This window comes from Triturus cristatus, chromosome 10, assembly GCF_964204655.1.
Source record: "Triturus cristatus chromosome 10, aTriCri1.1, whole genome shotgun sequence".
Classification (NCBI taxonomy): Eukaryota; Metazoa; Chordata; class Amphibia; order Caudata; family Salamandridae; genus Triturus; species Triturus cristatus.
In genome coordinates, this window is record NC_140593.1 from 953,815,052 (window position 1) to 953,840,259 (window position 25,208).

Sequence of the window (25,208 nt, forward strand, 5' to 3'; positions counted from 1 at the left end):
CACTTGTAGTTGGGGGGGTCTCCATGCAGAGGCTGTAAACGACGTCAGGGAGTCCTGGAGGGGTCAACCCATGGTGGACGTGGACTCTGAAGGGCTGAGGGACCTCACTGGGACCGGTGGGCCACTCAGACTTAGGCCGTAGGTGTCGGGTGCAGTGGTGGTTCCAGGCGTTAGGTTTCTTTGTCCTCAGCAGACTCGGCATCTTTCTTTGGTGTTTCTTTTTAACAGAGCTGCTGTTCACAGGCGATCTGTTCTTTGTTGAAGGCAATCAGTCCTCCCAGGGGTCCTGGAGGTCGCTGGCTGCAGGGCAAAGTGTTTTTTGGTGCAGGATCTATGGAAACTGCAGACGGGCCGGTAGGGCTGGGGCCAAGTCAGTTCTTCTCTGCAGTCTCCTCTCCTAGGTGTCATCTTTCATCCTTCTTCTTCGTAGGTTGCAGGAGTCTGCTTTCTCAGTTCAAGGCTGCCCCCTAAATATTGTATTTGTGGCGTTTTAGGAGTCTCGAGGTCAGTAGCCAATGGGCTACTGACCTCAGCGTGACTACACCCTTGGTGTGCTCAACTCATGTGGGGGAGTGGGCATAATGCCTAACACTGATTGGAGAGTGTCTGCCATCTGCAAGATGGCGGGCACTGAAGAGTGGGCTTCACCTCGCCTCCCCCACCTTACGGGTGGGGTTGTCAGAGGTGGGGACACCTTCTGTTCTAATTTTTCCTGCCTGTCCTTTGGCCTTTGAAGCTCTCTGCCAGAGATGGCTCTTCCTGACCTGGAGGAGGTGTGACCACCTCTGCACAGGAAAGGCTTTGTTTCTGGCCCCAGGGAGCAAAGGCTTCCTCCCCAGGGGTCCGAAAAAATGTCTTGTGGTGGCAGGCTGGTGTTTACCAGTCAGAGAACCCATCAGAGGCTGGTCTTTTTTCAGGGGGCATCTCTAAGATGCCCTCTGAGTGCATGGTATAATAAATCCCACACTGGTATCAGTGTGGGGTTATTATGCTGAGAAGTTTGCTACCAAACTTCCCAGAATCCAGTTAAGCCATTATGGTGCTGTGGAGTTCGTAATGACAAACTCCCGGACCATATAGTCTTTATGGCTTTAGTGCACTTACAATGTCTAAGTATGGACTTGGACACTGTAGGGGTACAGTGCTCATGTAACTGTACCCTCACCAGTGGTATAGCACACCCATCTAGAGGGGTGCCTTACCTTTATGATAAGCAGTGGGTTGCAGGCATGGCACACAAGTATGTGTGCCATGTCGACTCTTCACTTTTCTCTGCACCAAAACACGCAGCCATCAATGGCAGTGTGTGGGTGTTAAGGTACAGGACCTCTAAGGGTGGCACAATATGTACTGAAACCCTTAGAGGCCTTCCCTGGTCACAGTGCCCTTGTTACCATGGTGCCTTTTACATGGGACTTACATGTGGCCAGAGAGGTGCCAATTGGGGGTACAAAGGTACAGTTTTGGGAAAGAACACAGGCCCTGGGACCCTGATTGGCAGGGACCCAGGGTACATCAAGTCAAAAAGTCAAAGTGCATCAGAAATCTGCCAAAACATGGAGGATTACTGCAACAGAAACCCACTTTCCTACAGGGGACCAACTTTTCTTTCTGTGAAGGGAGTAGCTGCCACACCACGGATGTCTTTTAGCTCAGGTGCAGATTTTCCAGTGGTATTTATGGATCGACCCCTCCACCTTTCTAAAAGGTCACTCATTCCCCTCACCTCGATCCAACTACCGTTGTCATGGACACTTTCTCTCTGAGGTGTGGTGTTCAACTGGGCGATATGAAGGCACAAAGCCTTTGATTCATGTGGAAGCATTGTCTGCACTTGAATGTGTTTTAGCTGCTGGTGGTCCTCCGTGCCGTGATGGCATTTCTCCAGTCCATCTCAGGGAGCAAGGTCAAGATTATGCTAGACAGTACTACCACAGTCCAGTATATGAACATGCAAGGGCGTGTGGAGTTGTGGACCCTATGTTGGGAAGCAGTTTGCCTGTGGAAGTGGGTGCAGCAATGGGGAATCTTCCAGGTCGCAGCTTAACTAGAAAGATTCCTCAACATGAGAGAAAAAATACTCAGTTGCCTCCCACTGGATAATAACTGGGAGTTCCGCTCCGAAGTGATGGAGCTATGGCTGCAGAGCAGACATACTGTAGCAGCAGGATCCATGGGTCCTACAGCCTAATCCCCAGATTCTGGAAGCTGAGTGGTGCCAGATAAAGTCTTTTTGCCTTCCTGTTGGTGTCACTGACTCCTCTTGATACCAGGACACCAGCTTCTAACTTCATCTATGTAGGCCACTGGATTAAGTTAATTGAGTGAAATGACTCGGAAGGCATCAACCGTTTTAAGTGATGCCTTTCCATTGTCTTATCATTTGCATTGTGCCTTTCTCAGCTGAGCCTGATGATGGCTACAGTTGAGGGCTATCCGTGGGCCCTGTTTGTTGTCACCTATCTGACTAATCAACCTTACCTCTTTAGATGACCACTAGTGATGTGCTTCTGAAAGGTTGCTTACTTACTTACTTATTCTCTCCCATTCCATTTATTGTTCCTTATTAGGATTTGAACCTTCATTTGATTTGATGACATCTTCATTCGAGCTGATGCACAGTTGCCTAATTCGACTTAGTGGTCATTCCTTCTGCTCGCAGGGTTAGAGCATTTTAGGCCTATCAGAGCAATCACAGTCTTCTACCCAGATAAGTTCGCCCTTCATATCTGCCTATCCACTTCCAACTTTCTTCCCTCCTCTGTAATTAAGGAAGGAGGAGATTGGTCTGCATTGTCTGGGTCACAGGTTCACTTTGCAATATAACACCAGCTGCACACCGCATACGAGAGGATATATTTGATGACCAGATTTTTGTGAACTTTGCTGGAGCTCAAAAGGGAAAGGTGGAGACTGAATGCTCTATTTCACATTGGGCCATCGTTTGTATCAGACCTGACCTATTTCAATAAGTCCTATGGAGCGAATTCACTCTCATTTCACCAGAGCCTGGCTGCTTTCTCCACTATTTCTAGAGGTGTACCGGTTGCCGACACCAGTCGTGCAGCTATGTGGTCCTCATTGCGCAGTTTTGCAAAGGCTCACTGCCACACTACTCAGGCACACATAGAAGGGAACTTTGTCCAAGCTGTGTTGCATGATTTACTTCATTAACTGGCAGAGATGTACTGATTTAGGGCATATTTATAAGGTGAGGAATATAGTGGAAGATGAATCCATCAGAAGAAAAAGTTATTTACCTGTGGTAACGATATTTCTGGTGGATACACAATCTTCCCGCAAATTCCTTACCGCCCTCCCTACTCCTGGATGAGCCAACACTGTGATTAATAAGATGCCAAGGTGTGCAAATGTTATGTTCCGTATTTGTCACTCTCAGTTTGTGTCTTTATGCCTCGATGTCAAGAAGAATAATTAATAGGAGCTGACACCAGCATGACAGTTTGACCCTATATACCCCTGGTGCTATCTCCTTGTGAGGTCAAGTCCTTGCAGAAGCTGCAGGCAGCTACCTGACAGGGCTGGAGAGTTATTGCTTGGGAAAAAATGTTTCCTTCCCAGTCTGAAGCCTGGAATGAGCGCTCAAAAGAAGATAAATCTGCATGAAGATTATGCACCTACCAAAAATAAGGGTACCAATGGTAAGTAACCTCTTCTTTGCAGAAAGTGCTCAGCTGCTGTTCTCTGCTACTCGTGAGAGCTGGGCTCCCACAATTACAAACATGGTATAATTAGTTTTCCAGTTTTATGTAAGGATTGTAATTTTTGTTGCAATTAGTGCAATAAATTGCCTATTTTGATGCATATCTAATATAGTTATGGCACCCACCAAACTTGCCATAATCATAGAAAGGGTCAATAAGAAAGCTCTATCGCTCCCAGGTCCAGCAATAAGCTATAGCATATCATCAGCAAAGGCTGACAATTTATTTGGGAAAATGTACATTGAGTGCCTTGAAATGTCTGCAGATTATGGAAGCACATAGTAAAGTGTAAGATGAAGAGAGGATGACTATGAAGTGAAGTCATACACAACTCACGTCCATGGGCACTGTACAAATCCTTGGCATGTGAAAGAACTTTTAGTGTAATGCAAGGTCCCATGAAATCACTTGTCTTGACTCAATTGGAGAGTAGGATTCCTTTTCTCCCACTAATTGTCTTATTGGTCAATTGTCATAGGTCAAAACAGGCCTCCTCTTCATTCACACTTCTGGTTTCACCCCAGGGTACTTTAGCTGAACTTATTAGGGAACTCTAATTTGCTAGATCCTTTGCAAACAGTCTATACATTGATGGTTCATTAGCAAGTTTTCCTTCAGTGTTTTTGTTGTCTGCCATCCTTTGCTGGTTTTGTGGTCATCTTGACTTCATGTGATGAAAACTTGTCCAATTTGGATGTACGAAATAGTCATATATAGGTAACTAGAGTTCAAGAACCTTTAAGACGATGGCTTTGTCGATATATTTCCATGCTTATGTATATTTAACACAGATATCCACCTGTCACCTACCACATAACTAACACATTTCACTATTATGCCAGAACAACGCCTTACTGAAGGAGAGTGACATGGTTCGTCACATGAAGGACGGCACTAGGTACTCCTTGATCGTGAAGAATACCATGCAGGAAGATGGGGGTGTTTATACCTGTGTTGCTAAAAATGATGGAGGAGAGGTGTCCTGCAAAGCTGAGCTGATTGTTCATGAAGGTGATTGTTTTCACTGTTGCATCATTGTTCTTGGATGTGCTTGCATATAGTTTTGTTTCATCTTTCTGCCTCTTTATGGTCCTTTGCAAAGTTACTGGAATTGATTTACATCAATTCTACTGCATTCATCTAGTATGTAGTAAAAGAATGTTTTGTCATAACAAATAATTGTCCAGCTTCTGTGCCATATTTGTCAGAGGGTATCGACTGTGCAGCCTCTTTTATATTGATGTTAAAGTCATAATGATCCATTTTCCATTTTCAAATGCGACACAATATTTTCGAAATCCTTTTAAAAACACATAGTTGTTCATATTTCTATCCAGCATATATTTTAAAATTAGTTTGAAGGGTAACCAAATGTAAATTTCGTATAATTGATGACCAGGGCACGAGTATAATGTTTGCACATTCTTGATCAAGATTAACCTCAGTCTGAAATTATTTAAAGTTAGGAAATTGCAAATGTTGATGCATTGGTCTTTTTCAGTTTGATAACTGTGTATTCTTAGGGGCATATTTATGTAGCTTTCATGCAGCAGGCATCTGTGCACCATGGTGCAAGGGTACCTGTGTTGTAAGCAGAATTGTTTTTGTGCAGGAAGGGGCACCTTCCTGGACAGAAACAATCACCTGAGGCCTTTTTCTCTTACTATGTGTGCTGCATTCTGCAGCACACATAGAAAGCGGAAATAAACTGGAAGAAATAAACATATTTCTCCTCGTTATGCCTCCCCTGTGGAGACATAGCATTTTAACAAATTCCTAGGTTTACCATTGTTGGTAAATCTTGGAATGACCCAAAATTCATGGGTGGATGCGTGAGAATACCCATGCTCCACTCATGGACTACCCCCCTAGGAGAGAGTAACGCAATGCAGCGATTTGCGCTACGTTACCCCGGATTAATCAAGCCACACAAGGCCATGGGCCTGTGTGGCTTCATAAATCAAACTTAAGAGTTGTGTCGCTCTTGCACCCGGTTGCGTGACATAAATATGCCCCTTAATTTATTAATGCACAAATGTCACAAGGTTTACCATTTTAATTCCTCAATATACACTTTTTCTATGGCAAGTATTGAAATCGTTGACCCCCTCTGATAAAGAAGAGCTCAAATATAATGTGCCTGTTGATAGTAAAAGTTTCATAGGAATTGGTAACAACCAGGTTGTTAGTTTGGGATGAGGTGATCCTGCCAACTTAACAAAACAATATTGTGAGGTCACAACACGCAGAGACATTTTTCTCAACACCTGCTACCTATGGCACAAGCAGCAGGTTATTTCCCTGAGAAATGCTTCATGTTTTCAAGTAGTACCAAATAACATTGGAGTTAAGTTCATACCACAATAAAAGTCCAAAATCAATGTAGAATAATCAATGAAAGTGTTATAAGAGAAAATTATACAAAATGATTAAAAACTAACTGAGGGAACACAAGATAAAGATTTTTAACGTTTTAAGGCAAAATGTGGAAAGAAATGGAAGCCAATTTAAGTCCATGTTTACAGTAAACTGGGACCTAAGCATGATCTCAGGCCAGTTGTGGTGGGGTGAGGGACAAGTATGCCTTATGAGTCAGACCTTTCAAAAGTTGTATTTAAGACTTTCTTTTTTGATTTTCAGTTTGTTCTTGTAGTGCAAGGGAAAATGGTGAAGCCTTTCATTGAACTCACACTGACACCTTCAGTTTTGGTGGCAAAAGCTCTATGCAGGACAAAGCTAGGTTTTTTTAGCTGCCAAGGTTGCTTTGTCGTTAGGATGGATATGATGCTCTGCCTCGGTCCCACCATGTTCTCTCATAGTCATTTTTTTGTCTCTCTGATTTCTTCAGTGGAGTACAGCAGAAGTATTTAGCTGATAAAGGCTCCATGGGGACAGATACTTTTTATCGGTTGCCAACCCATAGTCTTAAAAATAAATATAGCAGTCGTGGCAAAACAACCTTCTTAATTATGGCAATTCGGCCACCCATAGACAGAGGGTGCTTTATCCATCAATCGACCTGAGTTTTGAGTCGGTCAGTCACTGGCCCATAATTAAGTCAGATGACCTCTGCAGCGTTACAATATAGATAGATGCCAAGATACTTAGGGGGATCGGTGCACCAAAGCAGGGGGAATTCTTCATCAACCTGAGTAGTGGCGGGAGTTAATGGAAAAATCTCTGACTTTTTCCAGTTTATGACCAATCCCGAATGTGCCCCAAAACGGACTATCTCCCTCAACAATGGGGGAGGTTCTCAGCTGGGTGCCGAACAAACAGAAGTACGTCATCCGCATAAAAGGAAGCAGTGAGAGGGCCCATATGTAATTGCAAGCCCCTGTGAAGATGACGCTCCTGTATGTGGCGGGCGAGAGGGTCCATAGCAACAATGAACAAAAGAGGGGATAATGGGCACCCCTGACAGGTGCCCCGTGACAAAGGGAACTGTGTTGTAATTATCCCGTTCACCCTCAAACGGGCAACTGGATTAGAATATAAAAGGCAGACCAAATAAAAAAAAACATTGGTATACCCAGCTTTTGCATTACTGCACACAAGAAGGACCATTCCAAAGAATCGAATACCTTCTCAGCATCCAGCAGCACAACTGCTGCTGGAAGCGTTGGCTCCATCTGATTCATGACCGAGAACGCTGTACGTAAAGTGATCGTCATGGACCTACCAGGAATGAAGCCTGCTTGAAAAGGGCACGATATAGTATTCACTAGTAATGAGAGACGGGTAGCTAAAACTTTAGCGAGTATTTTATAGTCATGGTTCAAAAGCGATAATGGTCTGTATGACTGGCATTGGAAGGGTGATTTACCCGGTTTAAGAAGTAAAGTTACTATGGCTTCCCGCATGGTTGGGGAGAGGGAACGCAGTCAAGGGCTTTGGCGTAAACCTCAATCAGTCACGGGGCAAGTATATCCTGGTAGGCCTTATAAAAGTCTGCTAGTAGTCGAGCCCCTGGCTCTAAGTCTTTTATTGGCGGTTTAACCTCTTCGGCATCATTTGGGGTTGCCTAGAACTCGTGCTGCCCGTCTTCAAGCCAAACCATGGCGATTTCCTGCAAGTATTCCTGCAAAGCCTGTCCTCCAGGAGGAGCATGTGTTTCGTACAGTCTCGTGTAATAGGCTAATAAAGTCTCGGAAATGTCAATATTAGTTGTTAATTGCTCGCCCATGTCTGAGTCTAATTGTGTGATATATGTCAATTGGTAGTGTGGGCGGAGAAGTCAGGCCAGTGTCCTACCCGGTCTTTCCCCCTCCCCATATACTCTGGCTGCAGCATATTTACCAAGGTATTTGACTTCCCTGGCGGCTGCATCATTAAACTCCATCATTAATGCTGAACGGGTACGGAAAGAGGCTGGTGAGGGATCAGCAAGGGAAAGAGTGTCAGTACCTTTCAGTATCTGAAAGAGACACGTTAGTGATAGATTCCTTACCATAGAATATTCCCCAGGCGTCAGTCTGGATCCAGAAAGTTTTCTGCTTATCAGTACCCCTGCGCGCCAGTAGGTGGCGCTGTGCGGCTCCGCGCCCGTCACTGGTGTCGTGTGCGCCGGGATGACGTCACGGAGACTACTTAGGCGCCACCCATGCGCACTGATATCAGTTCTTTTTTTTCCGTGCCGAAAGCGCAGATCCGGATTGAGCATGTACCCCGGTCAATTTTGACCACTTTTTTGAGACTCCTGGTGCACGTAGGGATGCCCGGCTTTAAGTCTTGTGGGTTGTGCCGCCGTAATATGTCGGTGGCAGACCCCCATGATGTCTGCCTCTACTGCCTGGAGACCGACCATGACTCCTGGGATTGTCGGGACTGCCGTGCCATGGCCCCGAAGGCCTTGCGGGAGCGGCGCCGGAAGTTGCTGGAGGTCCGGCACTCCTCTCACCGCCGCTCCGGGTCTAGGGGCCGTTCGCGGGACCACTCGCGGGAACGGAGCCGTCACTCCTCTGACTCTAAGTCTTCACCTTCAGATTCCGGTAAGCGACGCCATAAGAAGAAGTCGAAGAAGCATGTTCGCTCTCCGACGTCCCCCGTCGCTCCCCGGAGGCGGACGAGGCTCCTCCGGAGCCTGGGAGTCCCATGGCCTACCCGCTATTCCTGGGTCCATCGGCGACTCCCGAACAGATGCAAGAGATTCTTGCTGCCATGGACTGCCTGTTTAGGCCTCGAGCTCCCGCCTGCGCGCCTGTGGGCCCCGCAGTCCCATGTCCAGATCCTGTTGACCCGGCGGCACCGCCCCTGGCACCGGCCCTGGAGCCACTGGATCCAGCGCCTGCGGCTCCGGTGCCACAAGGTGCAGCACCGCTGGCTCCGGCCCCGGCGCTGCCCTTGGCTCCGGCCCAAGCACCGCCCCTGGCTCCGCCACAGGCGCCACACTGGGTGCCGTTTATTCCGCTCCGGTTCTCGGACCATTTCGTTCCGACCTGGGATCCTCATTGGGATGTGGTTCCGGTTCGACCCCAGCCGGCGCAGCGCCTGGCGTCGCTGTCCCCCTCTCCGGTCCTGCCACCGCAGCCGGCTCCTTCTACCCCAGAGCCGGATGAGGACTGGGACGGCTCCGAGGAACCCTTGCGCGGCAGTGTGACTCCGAGCAGGATTGGGTGGATGAACTTCAAGATGCGGGTGAACTTGATGTGTCTTCTGACCCGGGGTTTGCCTCCCCTCCGCCTACTATGGAGGAGGGCGCTTCCTACACTAAGGTGCTGCGTCGGGCTGCGGAGGCTCTCCATCTCGACCTCTCTACGGTGGCCCTTAAGACCAACCTCCTTACGGAGGTGCTCCAGATGGCATCTACGTCGTCGTAACCGCTGCCCCCTTTCAATGAGGCCCTTACCGAAGTCCTCTTGGGCACTTGGTTGCGGCGTCATGCCTGGTTGCGGTCTACCGGGTTCTCGCTTGATGTCCAGAACTCGCTCATGGACATGCCCTTTGATGTCTCTCGCCTCTTAGGCGACAAGGCGGACAGTGCCCTGGAGTGCTTTAAGGACTCACGGGCCACAGCTAAGTCTTTGGGTGTTTCCACTAAGAGCCCTGCCACGCCTGGGTTTCGTTCCTGTCGTGGCCAGGGTAAAGGCGCCCAGACGTGCTCCTCCGCAAAGCCTGTGCAGAACCTGCCTCAGCGTGGCCACGGACGTGGCTTCTGCAGGGGCGGGTCTGGTAACCAGCAGGCGGGGCAGTCCACCTCCGCACCCATTGCTTCCACCTCTAAGCCTTCCTAATCTGTGCTTCAGGGGGCACCCCACGCCGGTAGGAGGCTGGGTCCGTCACCACCTCCGCCACTGGTGCTGTTTCACTTCGGACAAGTGGGTGGTGCAGATAATCTGCCAAGGTTACTCGCTCCCCTTCTGTCCTCCCCTCCAGCCATGCCACCTCGGTACCACCGCATGTCGGAGGATCATTTGGCTCTTCTCCGTCAGGAAGTCACGGCCCTCCAGGCCAAGGGGGCCATCGAGTACATTCCCGATCAGGAAGTAGGGAGTGGTTGCTATTCCCATTACTTTCTGATCCCCAAGAAGGACAAGGGGGGCCTGCGCCCCATCTTGGACCTCCGGGACGTCAATCGTTTCCTCCAGAAGGAGAAGTTCAAGATGCTGACTCTGGCTCAGGTCCTGTCTGCCCTGGACCCTGGAGACTGGATGGTAGCGTTGGACTTGCAGGACGCTTATTTTCACATTCGCGTCCTGCATGCCCACCGGCGTTACCTGCGGTTCATGGTAGGCCATGAGCATTTTCAGTTTGCCGTGCTCCTCTTCGGCCTTACCAGCGCCCCTTGGGTGTTCACGAAAGTGGTGGCAGTGGTCGCAGCTCATCTGCGCAGGTCAGGGGTGTCAGTCTTCCCCTACCTCGACGACTGGCTGTTGAAGGCGGTCTTGCCCCAGGCAGTTGTCTCCCACCTCCAGACTACGGCCGACCTCCTGCATCTGCTGGGGTTCTCCATCAATGTGCCGAAGTCGCACCTGAGTCCCTCTCAGAAGCTCCCTTTCATCGGAGCGGTTCTGGATTCCACGCTGTTTCGGGTTTATCCTCCCGAACAGCGAGTCCGGGATATTCAGGCTATGGTTCCACTCTTTCAGCCTCTATCCCCGACTTCAGTCAGGATGACCCTTCAGCTTCTGGGCCTGATGGCCTCCTGCATCCTGCTGGTGCCGCATGCCAGATGGCATATGCGGGCTCTGCAGTGGGACCTGAAGTTACAGTGGGCACAGCATCAGGGCAACCTGTCCGATCTCGTCCAGATCTCGGAGGGCGCTGTACGAGTTACAGTGGTGGCTCACGGATCACGATTGGGTCAATGGCACATCCCTCTCCCTTCCCCAACCGGAGCACACAGTAGTGACGGATGCGTCCCTCCTGGGTTGGGGTGGTCACATGGGAGAGGCAGAGATCAGAGGGCTCTGGTCTTCGACGGAGTCCCTGATCCATATCAACCTTCTGGAGCTGCGGGCAATCCGGCTTGCACTGAAGGCATTCCTTCCCTCTGTCTGGGGAGGTGTAGTGCAGGTGTTCACGGACAACACCACCGCCATGTGGTATTGCAACAAACAGGGCGGGGTGGGGTCGTGTACCCTATGTCAGGAGGCTCTGTGCCTCTGGACATGGCTGGGACATCAAGGCATTACCTTGGTGGTTCAACACCTGGCAGGTTCTCTGAACGCCAGGGCGGCTGAACTCAGCCGCCGGTGCATGGTGGATCACGAGTGGGGTCTGAACTTGGACATGGCGCAAGGTCTCTTTCTGCGATGGAGAGAGCCTTGGTTAGATCTATTAGTCACCGAAGAAAACGCTTGGAGACGCTTTTCGTCTTGAGTGGACCTGAGGTCTGTTGTACGCCTTTCCGCCTATACCACTTCTGCCCAGAGTGCTGAAGAAGATCAGGCGCGACCGGGCCCAAGTTATGCTTGTGGCTCCGGACTGGGCTCGAAGAGTATGGTATCGCAAGCTACTCATTATGAGCATCGATCCCCCGATCCGTCTGCCGCTTCGGGAGGATCTTCTGTCGCAGCAGCAGGGGACGGTCCTCCACCCGAACCTGTCCAGCCTCCACCTCCATGCTTGGAGATTGAGCGGCGACAGTGGACACCTTTCCATCTTCCTCCCGAAGTCTGTGATGTCATCCTGGCAGCTCGGCGTCCCTCCACTAAAACGGTGGTTCTTCTGTTCCTGCTCTCTTTGACCCAGCAGGGCTCTTCTCTAGGCACTGTTAAAGGTTATCTTTCGGCCATCTCTGCCTTTCTACGGCTTCCAGATCAGCCTTCTCTTTTTAAGTCCCCGGTTGTTAACCGTTTTCATAAGGGCATTATGCATACGTTCCCACCTGTGCCCTTCATAATGTCTCAGTGGGACTTGAATCTTGTCTTGACTTTTCTGATGTGCTCTCCCTTTGAGCCCCTTCATAACTGGCCCTTACGTCGTCTTACTCTCAAGGCGGCTTTCCTGGTAGCTATCACCTCTGCCAGGAGAATGAGTGAGCTTCAGGCTCTTTCTTCCAAACCTCTTTTCCTTTCTGTTCATCCGGACAAGGTGGTTCTGAGGACGTGTCCTTCTTTTTTGCCAAAGGTTGTCACGCCCTTCACATCGGGCAGACCATCACTTTGCCCTCCTTTTTTCCGCCTCCTCATCCTTCAAGGGAAGAGGAGCGGCTCCAACGTCTGGACCCAAAACGTGCGCTCGCATTCAATCTGCAGCGTACACAGCAATTCCGGGTGAATGATCAGCTCTTTATTGGCTACGTGGGCACCAAAAGAGGTTGGGCGGTGCACAGACGGACCATCTCCCGGTGGGTCGTTCTGTGCATCAAAGCCTGTTACTCCTTGGCCGAGAAGGAGCCTCCTGTGGGACTGCTTGCCCATTCGACCAGGGCAACTGCAGCCACTACTGCCTTGGGACGCGGTGTCCCCTTGCAGGATATTTGTCAGGCAGCTACGTGGGCGTCGCTGCACATGTTTACCAAGCACTCCTGCCTTGACAGTCGGGTCCGGAGAGACGGCTTCTTTCGCCGTTCTGTGCTCCGTGATTTTCTTATGTAATCTTGATCTGAAAGAAACACGTTAGTTAGATTCCTCACCTTAGAATATCCCCAGGCGTCAGACTGGATCCGGAAGATTTTTCGTCAGCAATACCCCTTGCGCGTCGCTAGGCGTCTGCGGCTCCGCGTCCGTCGTCGGCGTCGTGCGCCGGAATGACGTCGTCGGAGTACTTAGACGCCGCCCTCGCGCGCTGACGTCAGTTCTTCTTTTTTCCGCGCCAGTAAGCGCAGATCCGGGAGAGCTAGCCCTTTAGTCACTTTTTGACTAACTTTTTTCGATCCTTTTTGATCTTGTCTCGACTCCGGTGCCGGTAGGATGCCTGGTTTTAAAGCCTGTGCTGACTGCAACCGCTTGATGTCGGTTACGGACCATCACCGCCGGTGCCTTTACTGCTTGGGCCTCGACCACGACGCGGCGTCGTGTTCGGACTGCAAGGCCCTGACCTCGAGCGGTCCCGTAAGCTTCTCGAGCTTCGCCACTCGGCTCTGCGCCCCTCTCGATCCCGGTCCAGGAGGAGGTCCAAGGATCGGTCGCGGAGCCGCAGCCGACGTCATCATCGATCGTCTGGCTCCAAGTCTTCGGGTAAGTCGAAGCACTCCAAGAAGTCCAAGAGGCGACACCGCTCTTCGGACTCCCCTCGCCGGTCGCGCGACTCAGCCGAGGGTCAGGGTGGTTCCACCCCGCGGCTCCAGCGGAGCCGCAGGCGCCGCGCAAGTCCCCATACCCGCCGGTCCCTGGGACTGACGCGACGCCGGCGGAAGTCAGTGCCTTCCTCTCGGCCATGAGGAACCTGGCTCCGCCGTCGACGCCCGCTGGCGCGCCTTCGGGCCCCGCGGACCCTGTGAGAAGTTGGCCTGATGTATGATGTCACTAGTTCTAGTGTACACCTTATATCAGTCCAAATACCCTTATGGTGATTGGTTGTAAAGTCAACCTTATAGACCAGCTATCCTAGTGGTAGCATGGACAAGAGCAGTCTTAGGCTAACCTCTGAATGGCATGTGAAGCCAGCTGTGATACCATATATAATCCCTTGAATACCAACTCAAAGGACACCACAACAGATATATATATAAAATAAAGTGTATTTATTCTAGTCAAACCCTCAGCACTCTTTATGAGATTAGAGGTAAGTACAACACAGTCTTATTTAAGCATACATTAAGTCACACAGGTAAGTAATACAGTTAGGCCCTAGGGGCCACGCAAACCATATACTAAGTAAGTGGTATAAGAACCACTGTCACGGAAATAGAATAGGCCTAGGCCTAGGGAATCGCTGGGGCTACACTACACTAGCGTTAGTTAGGAAGTGGGAGGCCCACGGGATTCGTGTGCAGAGTGGAAACACTCACGCGTAATGCGTAAAAGTCAATAGCAATAGTACAGTTTAGAAAACGGTAGATTTAGGACACTTCCGGAGTAGCTAGGAAGTTGAGACTTGAAAACTAGACACTAGGATAGCCACTATCCTGATGAGCACCGGAGTACCCAAGTTACCTAGCCCACAGGCTGCGGGTGCATAGGGGTGAAGATGCGTCGTTTTCGTCGTCGACTCCTATGGATGCCTCAAGAAAGATGCTGACAGGCAGTCAGTGAAGAGTGTCCGGTGGATCCCAAGGCTGGGATCAAGAAGAGAGGAAACCTGCAAGCAGAAGGGACAGAGTCAAGGTCACTAGCCAGTGACCACGTGGAACCAGGAAGGAACCAGGCGATGTCGTGAAGATTGCAGGTGAAGGTGAAGCTTGTCGCTGCAGCCAGGAGGACCAGGAAGCGTCGAGGACGACCAGGACCAGGAGGCGAGCTGTCCCACGAATGCTCTTGCTGTCGGCGGCGTCGAAGTTGGACTAGGACTCACCAAGCCTTGGCAAGCGGAACCCACGAAGAACGGAGGACTTGCTTCTGGTGCAGACCAGGAAGGTCTGGGGTGCTTCTTCTTTGCAGAGAAGCGGGAGCCAGTCTGGAGGAGCCAAACCAGCGCAGAAGATTTCAGGGTGCGTCGTCACAAAGGCCCCTAGCCAGCGGGCAAGCAACCGGACAGACGCGGCAAGCAGGAAAATGCAGAAGGGCCCCACGCAGGACTCGTGGAGTGTGGGGGGCTGATCTTCGGTGCAGATGGTGCTTGGGGTTGGGGCTTCTCAATCCCCGGTGCACAACTTCGAGGGTACCTCAGAAGCTGCGCTTTAAGTTACTAGCCACTTTTCCCAGGTAGCCGGTCCCATGTCGCTCGTCGCCTCCACGGATCTCAGCTTTGCTGTGGATGTGGATCAGGGTCGGAGAAGTCTGGAAGTCAAGGCTCTGGTTGGGCTCTGCAGTCGGTTCCTTGTAGAACGTGGGCAAAGCAAAGGGTAGTCTCTTGATGGTGCCTGTTTGCACAGGGTAGCCACTCCTTGGCTACAAGGGAGATTCTTCAGTCTTCTTCTTTCGTCGAATGTCGAAGGTCCAGAGTTTCTGTTCAAGTTTGGAGGTTCAGGATAATCTAAAGTCTTGAGGCCCAACTCCCACTCTTATACTAATCTGGGGGGCTGGGATACCTGCTAGGTCACGCCTTATGGGTGGGACCTGGGAGGGGGTGGTTACACCCACTTCCCTTTGTCCAGTTTCGCGCCAGAGCTGGGGCTGGAGTGCCCCAGCGCCGGTTTGAACTGGACTATGCAAGGAACACCTTGTGTGCCCCAGGCATGTCTCATTCCTTTCAGCCCACCCTGCCCCAATACACTAAAGGCTGTCTGGGGAGGTGCTAGCACCTCCCCAAGCAGGAAACCTATTGTCCAGGCCTCCCTGGCTGGGATCACTCCCAGCTGCAGGAGGTCAGACTTGTGTCGTGGCAGCAGCATCCATTTTGTGATGCTGAGGCTTTGGTCAGAGGCTAACAGTTGAAGTATGATTTTAACATGTCTTTCCCTCTAGAAGGGGGGAATAATATTCTCATGTCCAGAAATGGCATGGGGGTATTATTCCACAGTGTTAGACACCTTACACGACATGTTTCGATAAAGCCAAACCATAGTTACCATAACCGTCTAAGATTATAAGGCACTTTAAGAGTATATGGTAGGCTATATCATAGAACAGCTATAAGGACTTAGTTCCGAAAGCTGCAGACAGGCTCAGCTCATGCTAGAGCACCATCTCACATGTTACCAAGCACTCTGCCTCCAGGATTGTTAAGGCCTGCCATAGGAGTGACTGATAGGTACACATGTGTCTATATGTAAGTTAGGTATAGGAATACTACACCTAAGCAAGGGGTGATTACACGACCTTGCCCCAGCTGAGTGATCAGCCAGTTGTGTCAGAATGGAAGGCCAGGCCAGGGGTGGCATAATACATGCTGCAGCCCCTGGTAGGCCTAGGGTACACCTATGCCCTGGGTACCTAGGGTACCCTGTACAGGGGCCAATAAGGTGATCCTATCCAAATGGGTTATGCACCTAAAGTACATAGTATTAATTTAGAGAGAGAACAGCAGGGCTGTGGGTCTGATTAGCAGGCCCACAGCCACATCTAAGTCGAAAACCAGTAAAGCAAAAGCAAAAAGTGGGGGTGAACATAGAAAGCAGACCCTACTCTCCTACAGACCCGACTGGGCAACCTTGCCAGCCGGCGGTTCCGGCCCCGGCGCCGTCGACGGCTCCGGCCTCAACGCCGCAAGCGCCCGAGGGACTCGTTCCCGAGTCCCCGTCGACGCCGGTCGACCTCGTCACGCCTCCTCCGCCGGCACCACCTCCGACGCCGACTCTGCTCGGCGTCGAGCCCCAGTTCAGCCCCGCTCCGGGCCCGGCGCCGTTACGGCGTCGATGGACGCCGCGCTCGGCGCCGCTGGAGACACATTTTGTCTATCGCCCGGCTCCGATCCTTCCTCCTGCATACCAGGAATCGGATGATGGGGGCGAATGGGAGGGATCCGAGGATCCTATGGCCGTTCAGGCTCAACTGTCACAGGACTGGGCAGATGAACTGGGGGAGGCCAGTGGTCTGGATTCCTCTCCAGACACTGGATTCGTCTCTCCTCCGACTGTGGCTTCGGAGGAGGGTGCTGCTTTCTCTGTGGTGCTGCGCAAGGCGGCCGCAGCCCTTGGGCTCGTGCTACCTGCCGTGGCTGTGGGGACTAACGTCCTCACTGAGGTGCTTCAGTCTGCAGCAAGCTCCACTGAGCCTCTGCTGCCATTCAATGAGGCCCTCACTGACGTTCTGCAGGGCACCTGGTCCAAGCCCTCCACAGTCCCTCCTGTGGACAGGAACGTCGCCAGGCGCCACCGCCCTGCTCCGGGCGACCCCAGTTTTCTGTCCCAACAACGTACCCCCGAGAGCCTGGTTATCCAGGCCTCTACCTCCCAATCCTCCTTCCGGACCGCTCCGCCGGACCGGGATTCCAAGAGACTGGAACAGTTCGCCAAAAAGCTGTTCTCCTCCCTTAGTTTGGGCCTGCGGTCTTTGAACACCGCCTGTCTCTTGGACCGTTATTCCCACTCTCTGTGGGATACGGTGGAGGACGTGCTGCCCCTGTGTCCGGAGGAGGTCCAGACAAGACTTACCCAGGCTCTGGCCGATGGGAGGGATGCAGCACGACATGCTATCAGATGTGGGCTTGACACTACGGACTCGCTGGGTAGGGCGATTTCTACCTCAGTGGTGCTTAGACGTCACGCCTGGCTGCGGTCCACGTCCTTTTCGGGCGATGTCCAGAGCACCTTCATGGACATGCCCTTTGATGGCACTCGCCTTTTCGGCGAGAAAGCGGACAGTGCGCTGAATCGCTTTAAGGACTCCCGGGCTACGGCCAAGTCCTTTGTCCTCTCGGCCCCGCGGTCGCAAACTTCCGCCTTTCGCCCCTTTCGTGGCCAAGGAAGGGGTGCCTCCTCACGTACGCCTAGCCACCAGCCGCAGAACCAACCTGCGCACGGTCGCGGACGTGGTTTCCGCCGAGGCGGTTCTGGAGGACGACGCGGTCAGCCCACATCCACCCCGGCAGCATCCGCCTCAAAGCCTTCCTAGTCCGAGCTTTCAGGCCCATTCCACGCCAGTGGGCGGCAGAGTTCGCCATCACCTGCTCCACTGGCGGTCCATCACATCGTACAGGTGGGTGCTGCAAATCGTCCGAAGGGGCTACTCCCTCCCCTTCGAGACGGCCCCTCCAGCCATGCCACTGCAGCACCACCGTATCTCAGGGGATCATTTGAATCTTCTCCACGAGGAGGTTTCGGCCCTCTTGGCCAAGGGGGCCGTCGAGCGCGTTCCGAGCCCAGAAGTAGGTCGTGGTTGTTATTCCCACTACTTTCTGGTTCCCAAGAAGGGCAAAGGGGGCCTACGCCCTATCTTGGACCTCCGGAACGTCAATGCCTTCCTCCGGAAGGAAAGGTTCAAGATGTTAACTTTGGCTCAGGTTCTAGCTGCCCTAGACCCTGGAGACTGGATGGTAGCGTTGGACTTGCAGGACGCATATTTCCACATTCCCGTCCTGCCGGCCCACCGGCGTTACCTGCGGTTCACGGTGGGCCAAGAGCACTTTCAGTTTACCGTGCTCCCCTTCGGCCTCACCAGTGCCCCTCGGGTGTTCACGAAAGTGATGACGGTGGTCGCAGCTCACCTGCGCAGATCAGGGGTTCCAGTCTTCCCCTATCTCGACGACTGGTTGTTGAAGGCGGGCTCGCCCCAGACAGTCGTCTCCCACCTCCAGACTACGGCGGATCTCCTGCATTTGCTGGGATTTTCCATCAACGTGCCGAAGTCACACCTAAGTCCCTCTCAACAGCTCCTCTTCATCGGAGCGGTTCTCGATTCGGCGCAGTTCCGGGTCTATCCGCCGGAACAGCGGGTCCGGGATATTCAGGCCCTGATTCACATCTTTCGGCCTCTATCCTGGGTTTCAGTCAGGCTAGTGTTGCGGCTTCTGGGGCTGATGGCCTCCTGCATCCTACTAGTGCATCACGCCAGGCGGCGCATGCGGGCTCTGCAGTGGGGCCTGAAGTTTCAGTGGGCCCAGCATCACGGCAACCTGTCCGACCATGTCTTGATCTCAGAGGGCACTGCACAGCAGTTGCAGTGGTGGCTCACGGACCGCGATTGGGTCAAGGGCAAGAGCCTCTCCCTTCCCCAACCGGAGCTTGTCGTAGTGACGGATGCGTCCCTCCTGGGATGGGGTGGCCATATGGGAGAGGCGGAGATCAGAGGCCTCTGGTCTCCGGCGGAGTCTCGTCTCCACATCAACCTGTTGGAGTTGAGAGCGATCCGACTTGCACTGAAAGCCTTCCTTCCCTCTGTCAGGGGAAGTGTCGTGCAGGTGTTCACGGACAACACCACCGCCATGTGGTATTGCAACAAACAGGGCGGGGTGGGGTCGTGGACCCTGTGTCAGGAGGCTCTGCGCCTCTGGACGTGGCTGGAACACCAGGGCGTCACCCTAGTGGTTCAATATCTGGCGGGCTCTCTGAACGCCAGAGCAGATGAACTCAGCCGCCGGTGCATGATGGATCACGAATGGCGTCTGAACTCTGAAGTGGCGCAAGGTCTCTTTCAGCAGTGGGGAGAGCCTTGGTTAGATCTATTCGCCACCGAAGAGAACGCGCAATGTCAGCAGTTCTGCGCGTTGGAATTTCCAAGGCGGCACTCGCTCGGCGACGCTTTTCGTCACGAGTGGAGTTGCGGTCTGTTGTACGCCTTTCCGCCTATACCACTTCTGCCCAGAGTGCTGAAGAAGATCAGGCACGACCGGGCCCAAGTCATCTTGGTGGCTCCGGATTGGGCACGAAGGTACTGGTATCCCGAGCTACTCAGTATGTTGACCGATCCTCCGATACGTCTGCCCCTTCGGGAGGATCTTCTGTCGCAGCAGCAGGGGACGGTCCTCCACCCGAACCTGTCCAGCCTCCACCTCCATGCGTGGAGATTGAGCGGCGGCAGTTGATGCCATTTGACTTGCCTCCTGAAGTCTGTGATATCATTCTGGCAGCCAGGCGTCCCTCCACAAAGACGGTATACGCCTGCCGGTGGATCAAATTTGTGGCATGGTGCACAGCAAAGGCTGTGGATCCCCTTTCCGCCCCTCTTTCTGAGGTTCTACTGTTTCTTCTTTCTTTGGCCCGGCAGGGCTCTGCCCTGGGCACCCTGAAAGGTTATCTTGCTGCCATCTCTGCCTTCTTGCGGCTTCCTGATCAGCCTTCTCTTTTCAAGTCCCCTGTAGTTACACGCTTTCTAAAAGGCATTACTCACACGTTCCCTCCTGTCCCTTTTGTAATGCCTCAGTGGGACTTGAATCTTGTTCTCACATTTCTAATGTGCGCTCCCTTTGAGCCTCTTCATAATTGTCCTCTTCGTCTGCTGACGCTTAAGACTACTTTTCTGATAGCCATCACCTCGGCTAGACGGGTGAGTGAGCTCCAGGCTTTATCATCAAAGCCTCCTTTTCTCTCTGTTCATCCGGACAAGGTTGTCCTTCGGCCTCGTCCCTCCTTTCTTCCGAAAGTGGTGACCCCCTTTCATCTTGGGCAGTCTGTCACCTTGCCCACCTTCTTTCCGCCTCCGCATCCTTCCAAAGAGGAAGAGAGGCTCCACCGTCTGGACCCAAAACGTGCGCTCTCCTTTTATCTGGACCGCACTAAACAGTTCCGGGTGGACGACCAACTTTTTGTTGGATACGTGGGTGCTAAGAAGGGGAAAGCCGTGCACAAACGGACCATCTCTCGGTGGGTCGTTATGTGCATCAAAATTTGTTATTCCTTGGCAAAAAAGGACCCTCCTGTTGGGCTGCGCGCCCATTCTACTCGGGCCACAGCGGCTACTACTGCTTTGGGACAGGGTGTCCCTTTGCAGGACATCTGTCAGGCGGTAACGTGGGCTTCACTACACACGTTTGCCAGGCATTATTGCCTTGACAGCCAAGTCCGGAGGGATGGCTTCTTTGGCCGTTCTGTCCTCCAGGACTTTCTGGTGTGATCTTGGTTCGCAGACCCACCACCGGGGATGGTATTGCTTGGGTATCTATTCTAAGGTCAGGAATCTAACTAACGTGTTTCTTTCAGATGAACAAGTTGCTTACCTTCGGTAACGATGTATCTGTAAGAAACATTAGTTAGTTAGATTCCTCACCGACCCACCCATCCTCCCCGTTCTGCGAACTGACATCTAGGGTTAAGGTTATCCTTTTCAGGCCCCTAGATTTTATTTTTGGTCTTTGCATGGCTCTGCGTTCCTGGCGCGGAAAGCTATGTACAAGAACTGAAGTCAGCGCGCGAGGGCGGTGTCTAAGTACTCCGACGTCGTTCCGGCGCACGACGCCGACGACGGACGCGGAGCCGCAGACGACGCCTAGCGACGCGCAAGGGGTATTGCTGACGAAAAATCTTCCGGATCCAGTCTGACGCCTGGGGATATTCTAAGGTGAGGAATCTAACTAACTAATGTTTCTTACAGATACATCGTTACCGAAGGTAAGTAACTTGTTCTTCACAGACCCACCACCGGGGTTGGTATTGCTGGGGTATCTATTCTAAGGTAAGGAGTCTATCACTAACGTGTCTCTTTCAGATGCACAAGTTACTACTTGTGTAACAATATATCTGTAAGAGACATTAGTTAGTGATAGATTCCTTACCGCCCCACCCATCCTCCCCGTTCTGTGAACTGATTACTGGGGTTAAGGTCATCCCCTTTTAGGGCCCTAGTTTTATGCACCAAAGGACAGTTTCTCGCATGGCTCCGTGTTTCGGCGCGGAAAGTTGTGTACAGAAGTGACGTCAGCGAGCATGGGTGGCGCCTAAGTAGCCTTCGTGACGTCATCCCGGCGAGTACGACGCCAATGACGGGCGCGGAGTCGCACAGCGCGACCTACTGGCGCTCAGGGGTTCTGCTAAGCAGAAAACTTTACGGATCCAGACTGACTCCTGGGGAATATTCTAAGGTTAGGAATCTATCACTAACTAATGTCTCTTACAGATATATCGTTACACAAGTAGTAACTTGTGCTTCTGTTCTAGTTTACTGAGCGCCCCACGGACAGAGCGGAGCACGCCAGCATGCTTTGAGATACAGACCCCACGCATCACTGCTTTAAAGGCGTCCAATAGCACCAACTGGGTGTCCACCGTGCCGTCATTAAGTTCAAAGTATTCCAGAATGGCATCACCCACCTCACTTCGAAACACATGTTCCGACAGGGCAGAGGAAGGGAACCTCCATAATGGTCGCTGCTTGGGAAGGGAAGAGAAGTCTAATACAAGGAGGACCAGGGAATAATCTGATATAGTGCGAGGTAGGTATTCAATTTCGCGTACATCTAGCAACAACTGTGGTGTAAGGTACCAGTGGTCTATACGGGACCAGGACCCGTGTGGAGCAGAGTAAAAAGAATATGAACGGGCCGTCAGATGGTGCGTGCGCTAATAATGAAGTCTGTAAAAGATTCAATAGACCCAGTATAAAGTGGGGGTTCGTAGTGCGTCCCGGGCCAGTGGAGTTGGTCACGGGATCAAGCGTGAGGTTAAAGTCGCCCCCCATCAGGATAATATCAGTCCGCAATCTGTCGCAGAGGGCTTGGGAAAGAAGTCGGTGGAATCAATGTTCGGAGCGTATAGCTTCTCCCCCCAGTAATCAAGTTCAAGGTCATTAAGTCTTTATTTTTATTGTAAAACCATAAAAGACATTGCATCAATTAAAATGTAGCAGTTAAAAAAGAATTCTTAGTTAAAATAATTGAGTCATAGCAAAGTAGCATTAATGTAGCAGACACAATAATACAATTAAAATAAGTATTAAACCATGATTCATCTTGCTCTTATAATATAAAACAATTATTATAAAAAGAATGTAGGATATAAAATAGGTTAAGCCATACGACATCTACCCCTTTCTACAAAAATATATCAGAATCAAGCTACCCCACATCCAACAGACGATTTAAGCAAGTCAGGTCAGTGTGCCTTAAGTTTGTTAGCCCGAATCACCCATACCCAACTCAAAAATTTTGCAATAGCAATAACAATAGATTCCTGGGTACATGTATGTAGAATTCTCAAGGCCTCGATGGCAGCTCTTGTGCCAAGATTAGGACAGATAGGTTTGAGCCATTTCCTCCTTGATGATCTATAGGCCGGGCAAACAAATAGTATATGGGGGATGGATTCTGACTGGGCCAAAGACGAGGGACATAATTCTGTTGTGGGCTTGTGCCATCTACTGGTAAACGCTCTAATTGGCAGGGAACCTGCCCTGAACTGGTGATAGAGCTTCTTATCCATTGGTTTTAAAATGAAGTCCCAGTAGGGTTCAAACCCAGGCTCGTGCTTTATCAATAAAAAGTCCCTGGACAGGGTAGGTCCTGTGATGGAAGAGAAGCGCTTCATCTTCACCAGATCCATATAGGCAACTTTAAGCTCTTTTTTTTTTTGAGGGGAGGGGGGGCGATTCGCGATTCTCTCACAAATTACCCATCCCCATTTCTATTAAGGTTTCTTTTATATACTGAAGCCATCTGATCTTACTTAAGGTCCCCGCTCCCCTGAAATCCAGAAGGACTTTAGCATATAGTGAGAGCTCAGGGGTGGCCCATAGCCTTCTCCAGAGGGCTATAGGCCTGAATCGAACTAGATTCTCAATATGATGACATCCCAAAACCCAAAAATAAGGGCACCAATGGGGTAGATTGCGGCAAGCCTATTAACGTCCACATAAATGTATTTTGAGCGGTAACCATGGGTCTGATGTCCTCGTGGCCCCACAGTTCCGCGCCATATAAAATGGAGCTTACAACTTTGGTGTTATATATTTTGATGGCAGGGGCTATGGATTTGGAGTGTGAAAGCCTGTGTTCTTTTAGGAGGACCCCAGCCAACTGCGCGTGCTTCAGTACAAGCATATCGATCTGTGGCTTCCAGTTCAACTTCCTGTTTAACATTATCCCCAGGTAGGTAAACACTTCAGTCTGCTCTAAAGCAACATCATTCATATAAACTTTACCCTTAGTAGCTTTAAATTTGTGGAGAACCATGAATTTTGTCTTGTCCACATTGACCGCCAACTCATGATCGCGGCAGAACTCCTCAAAACGGGACAGAGCCACCTGTAACCCGGATTGAGTCTTAGATAAAATCAGGGTATCATCCGCGAACATGAGTAGGGGGAATTTCAAGCCCCCTAGAGTTGGCGCATCAGTGGGACATGTAGAATAGTATTGGACTACCCTGTCAATAAATAAAGAAAACAGGGCAGGAGCAAGAACGCATCCTTGGCACACGCCCTTTAATACCGGAAATGTATCTGTTACCTCTCCGGGTGTACCCCATCGAACCTCAGCGTGATTGGAATCATGCAGCTTAACTAACATGGCTAGCAGTTCCAGTGGCATCTCCACTTCTAAGAAAGCTCTCCACATTTTGTTTGTTTCGGGGAACCAAGTCGAAGGCGGACTTTAAATCAATGAAGGCGCATATGACGTGCCCCCACCTACGATAACAACCCTCCAATAAATCATCACGAACCTGAGCACCTGGTCGATTGTGCTGGTATGGGGACGAAAACCTGCCTGCAGGGGTGATAGTATCTTAAAATCCTCTATCCACAGTTGGATTTGACTTAGAACTAACCTGGCAACTATTTACTGAACAGAATCTATAAGGCTAATATGCCTATTGTTGCCAGGTAGTGCTCTATCTCCCTTTTTATATATCGGGATAATGACTGCACCGGCCCACGTGTGAGGGATACTCGCACCGCTAGCAATGGAATTGGCAAGAAAGTTTATATAAACCACCCTGTTGTCCTTATCGTGGGTAAATAAATCCGCTGGCACACAATCGGGGCCCTACCTCTCGGAATAAGGGAGAGGACTGTCTCAACCTCGGTGTTGCTAAATAATAAGGTAGGAATCGGGGTGAGTATTTTGAATACATCCAGATTATTATCAGTGGTAGAGAACTGGGCCGTGAAAAACAGGGCCCACTGTTCCTGCAGAACATAGTTAATCGGTTTGTGTGGTGTCCCGTCACTCCCCCATTTCACTAGCTACAAGAATTTTGTCATACTCTTCTCGTTACTAGCTAGGAGAAGATCGTGCCAGCGGTTATCATCCCACTCCTTTTTAGCTTTAAGTTGGGTTGCTTTATAGTTTGCCCTAGCATGTTTTACTTCTCCCATGTATTTGGATCTAATAGCCCTTGACAGTGAGCGATACACCTCTCTGCAGGTTTTGTTATACCAGGAGGCCTTTGATGCCCCTGCCTCTGGCTTCTTTTTGCTGGTCTTCATGAAAAAAGGTTTTAAGGTTGGAAAACAGGTCTCGGTGGACCTGAGGAGCTAGTAAATTAATATCTGCCTGGGAGGCACAGCTTTTAAGGCAAAATATTGAATGCGCAACCAGGGCTTCATTGCACCTAAATCCCCTTCGTTCTCGACAAGTCTGGTCCATTTTACTTTCCTCATGTCATTTGAAAGTGATACTGCGGGAGTG

The 25,208-nt window shown here is 51.1% G+C and overlaps 1 protein-coding gene across 25 annotated transcripts in view; it reads left to right on the forward strand.

The window, feature by feature from the left end:
* OBSCN (obscurin, cytoskeletal calmodulin and titin-interacting RhoGEF) overlaps positions 1 to 25,208 on the forward strand; it is a 1,809,553-nt gene that overhangs the window by 1,250,386 nt on the left and 533,959 nt on the right. For all 25 annotated transcript variants that reach the window (XM_085628811.1, XM_085628818.1, XM_085628815.1 and 22 more), the window contains one exon: positions 4,568 to 4,736. In XM_085628811.1, coding sequence (XP_085484937.1) covers positions 4,568 to 4,736 — 169 coding nt within the window. The remainder of the gene's footprint in view (positions 1 to 4,567; positions 4,737 to 25,208) is intronic.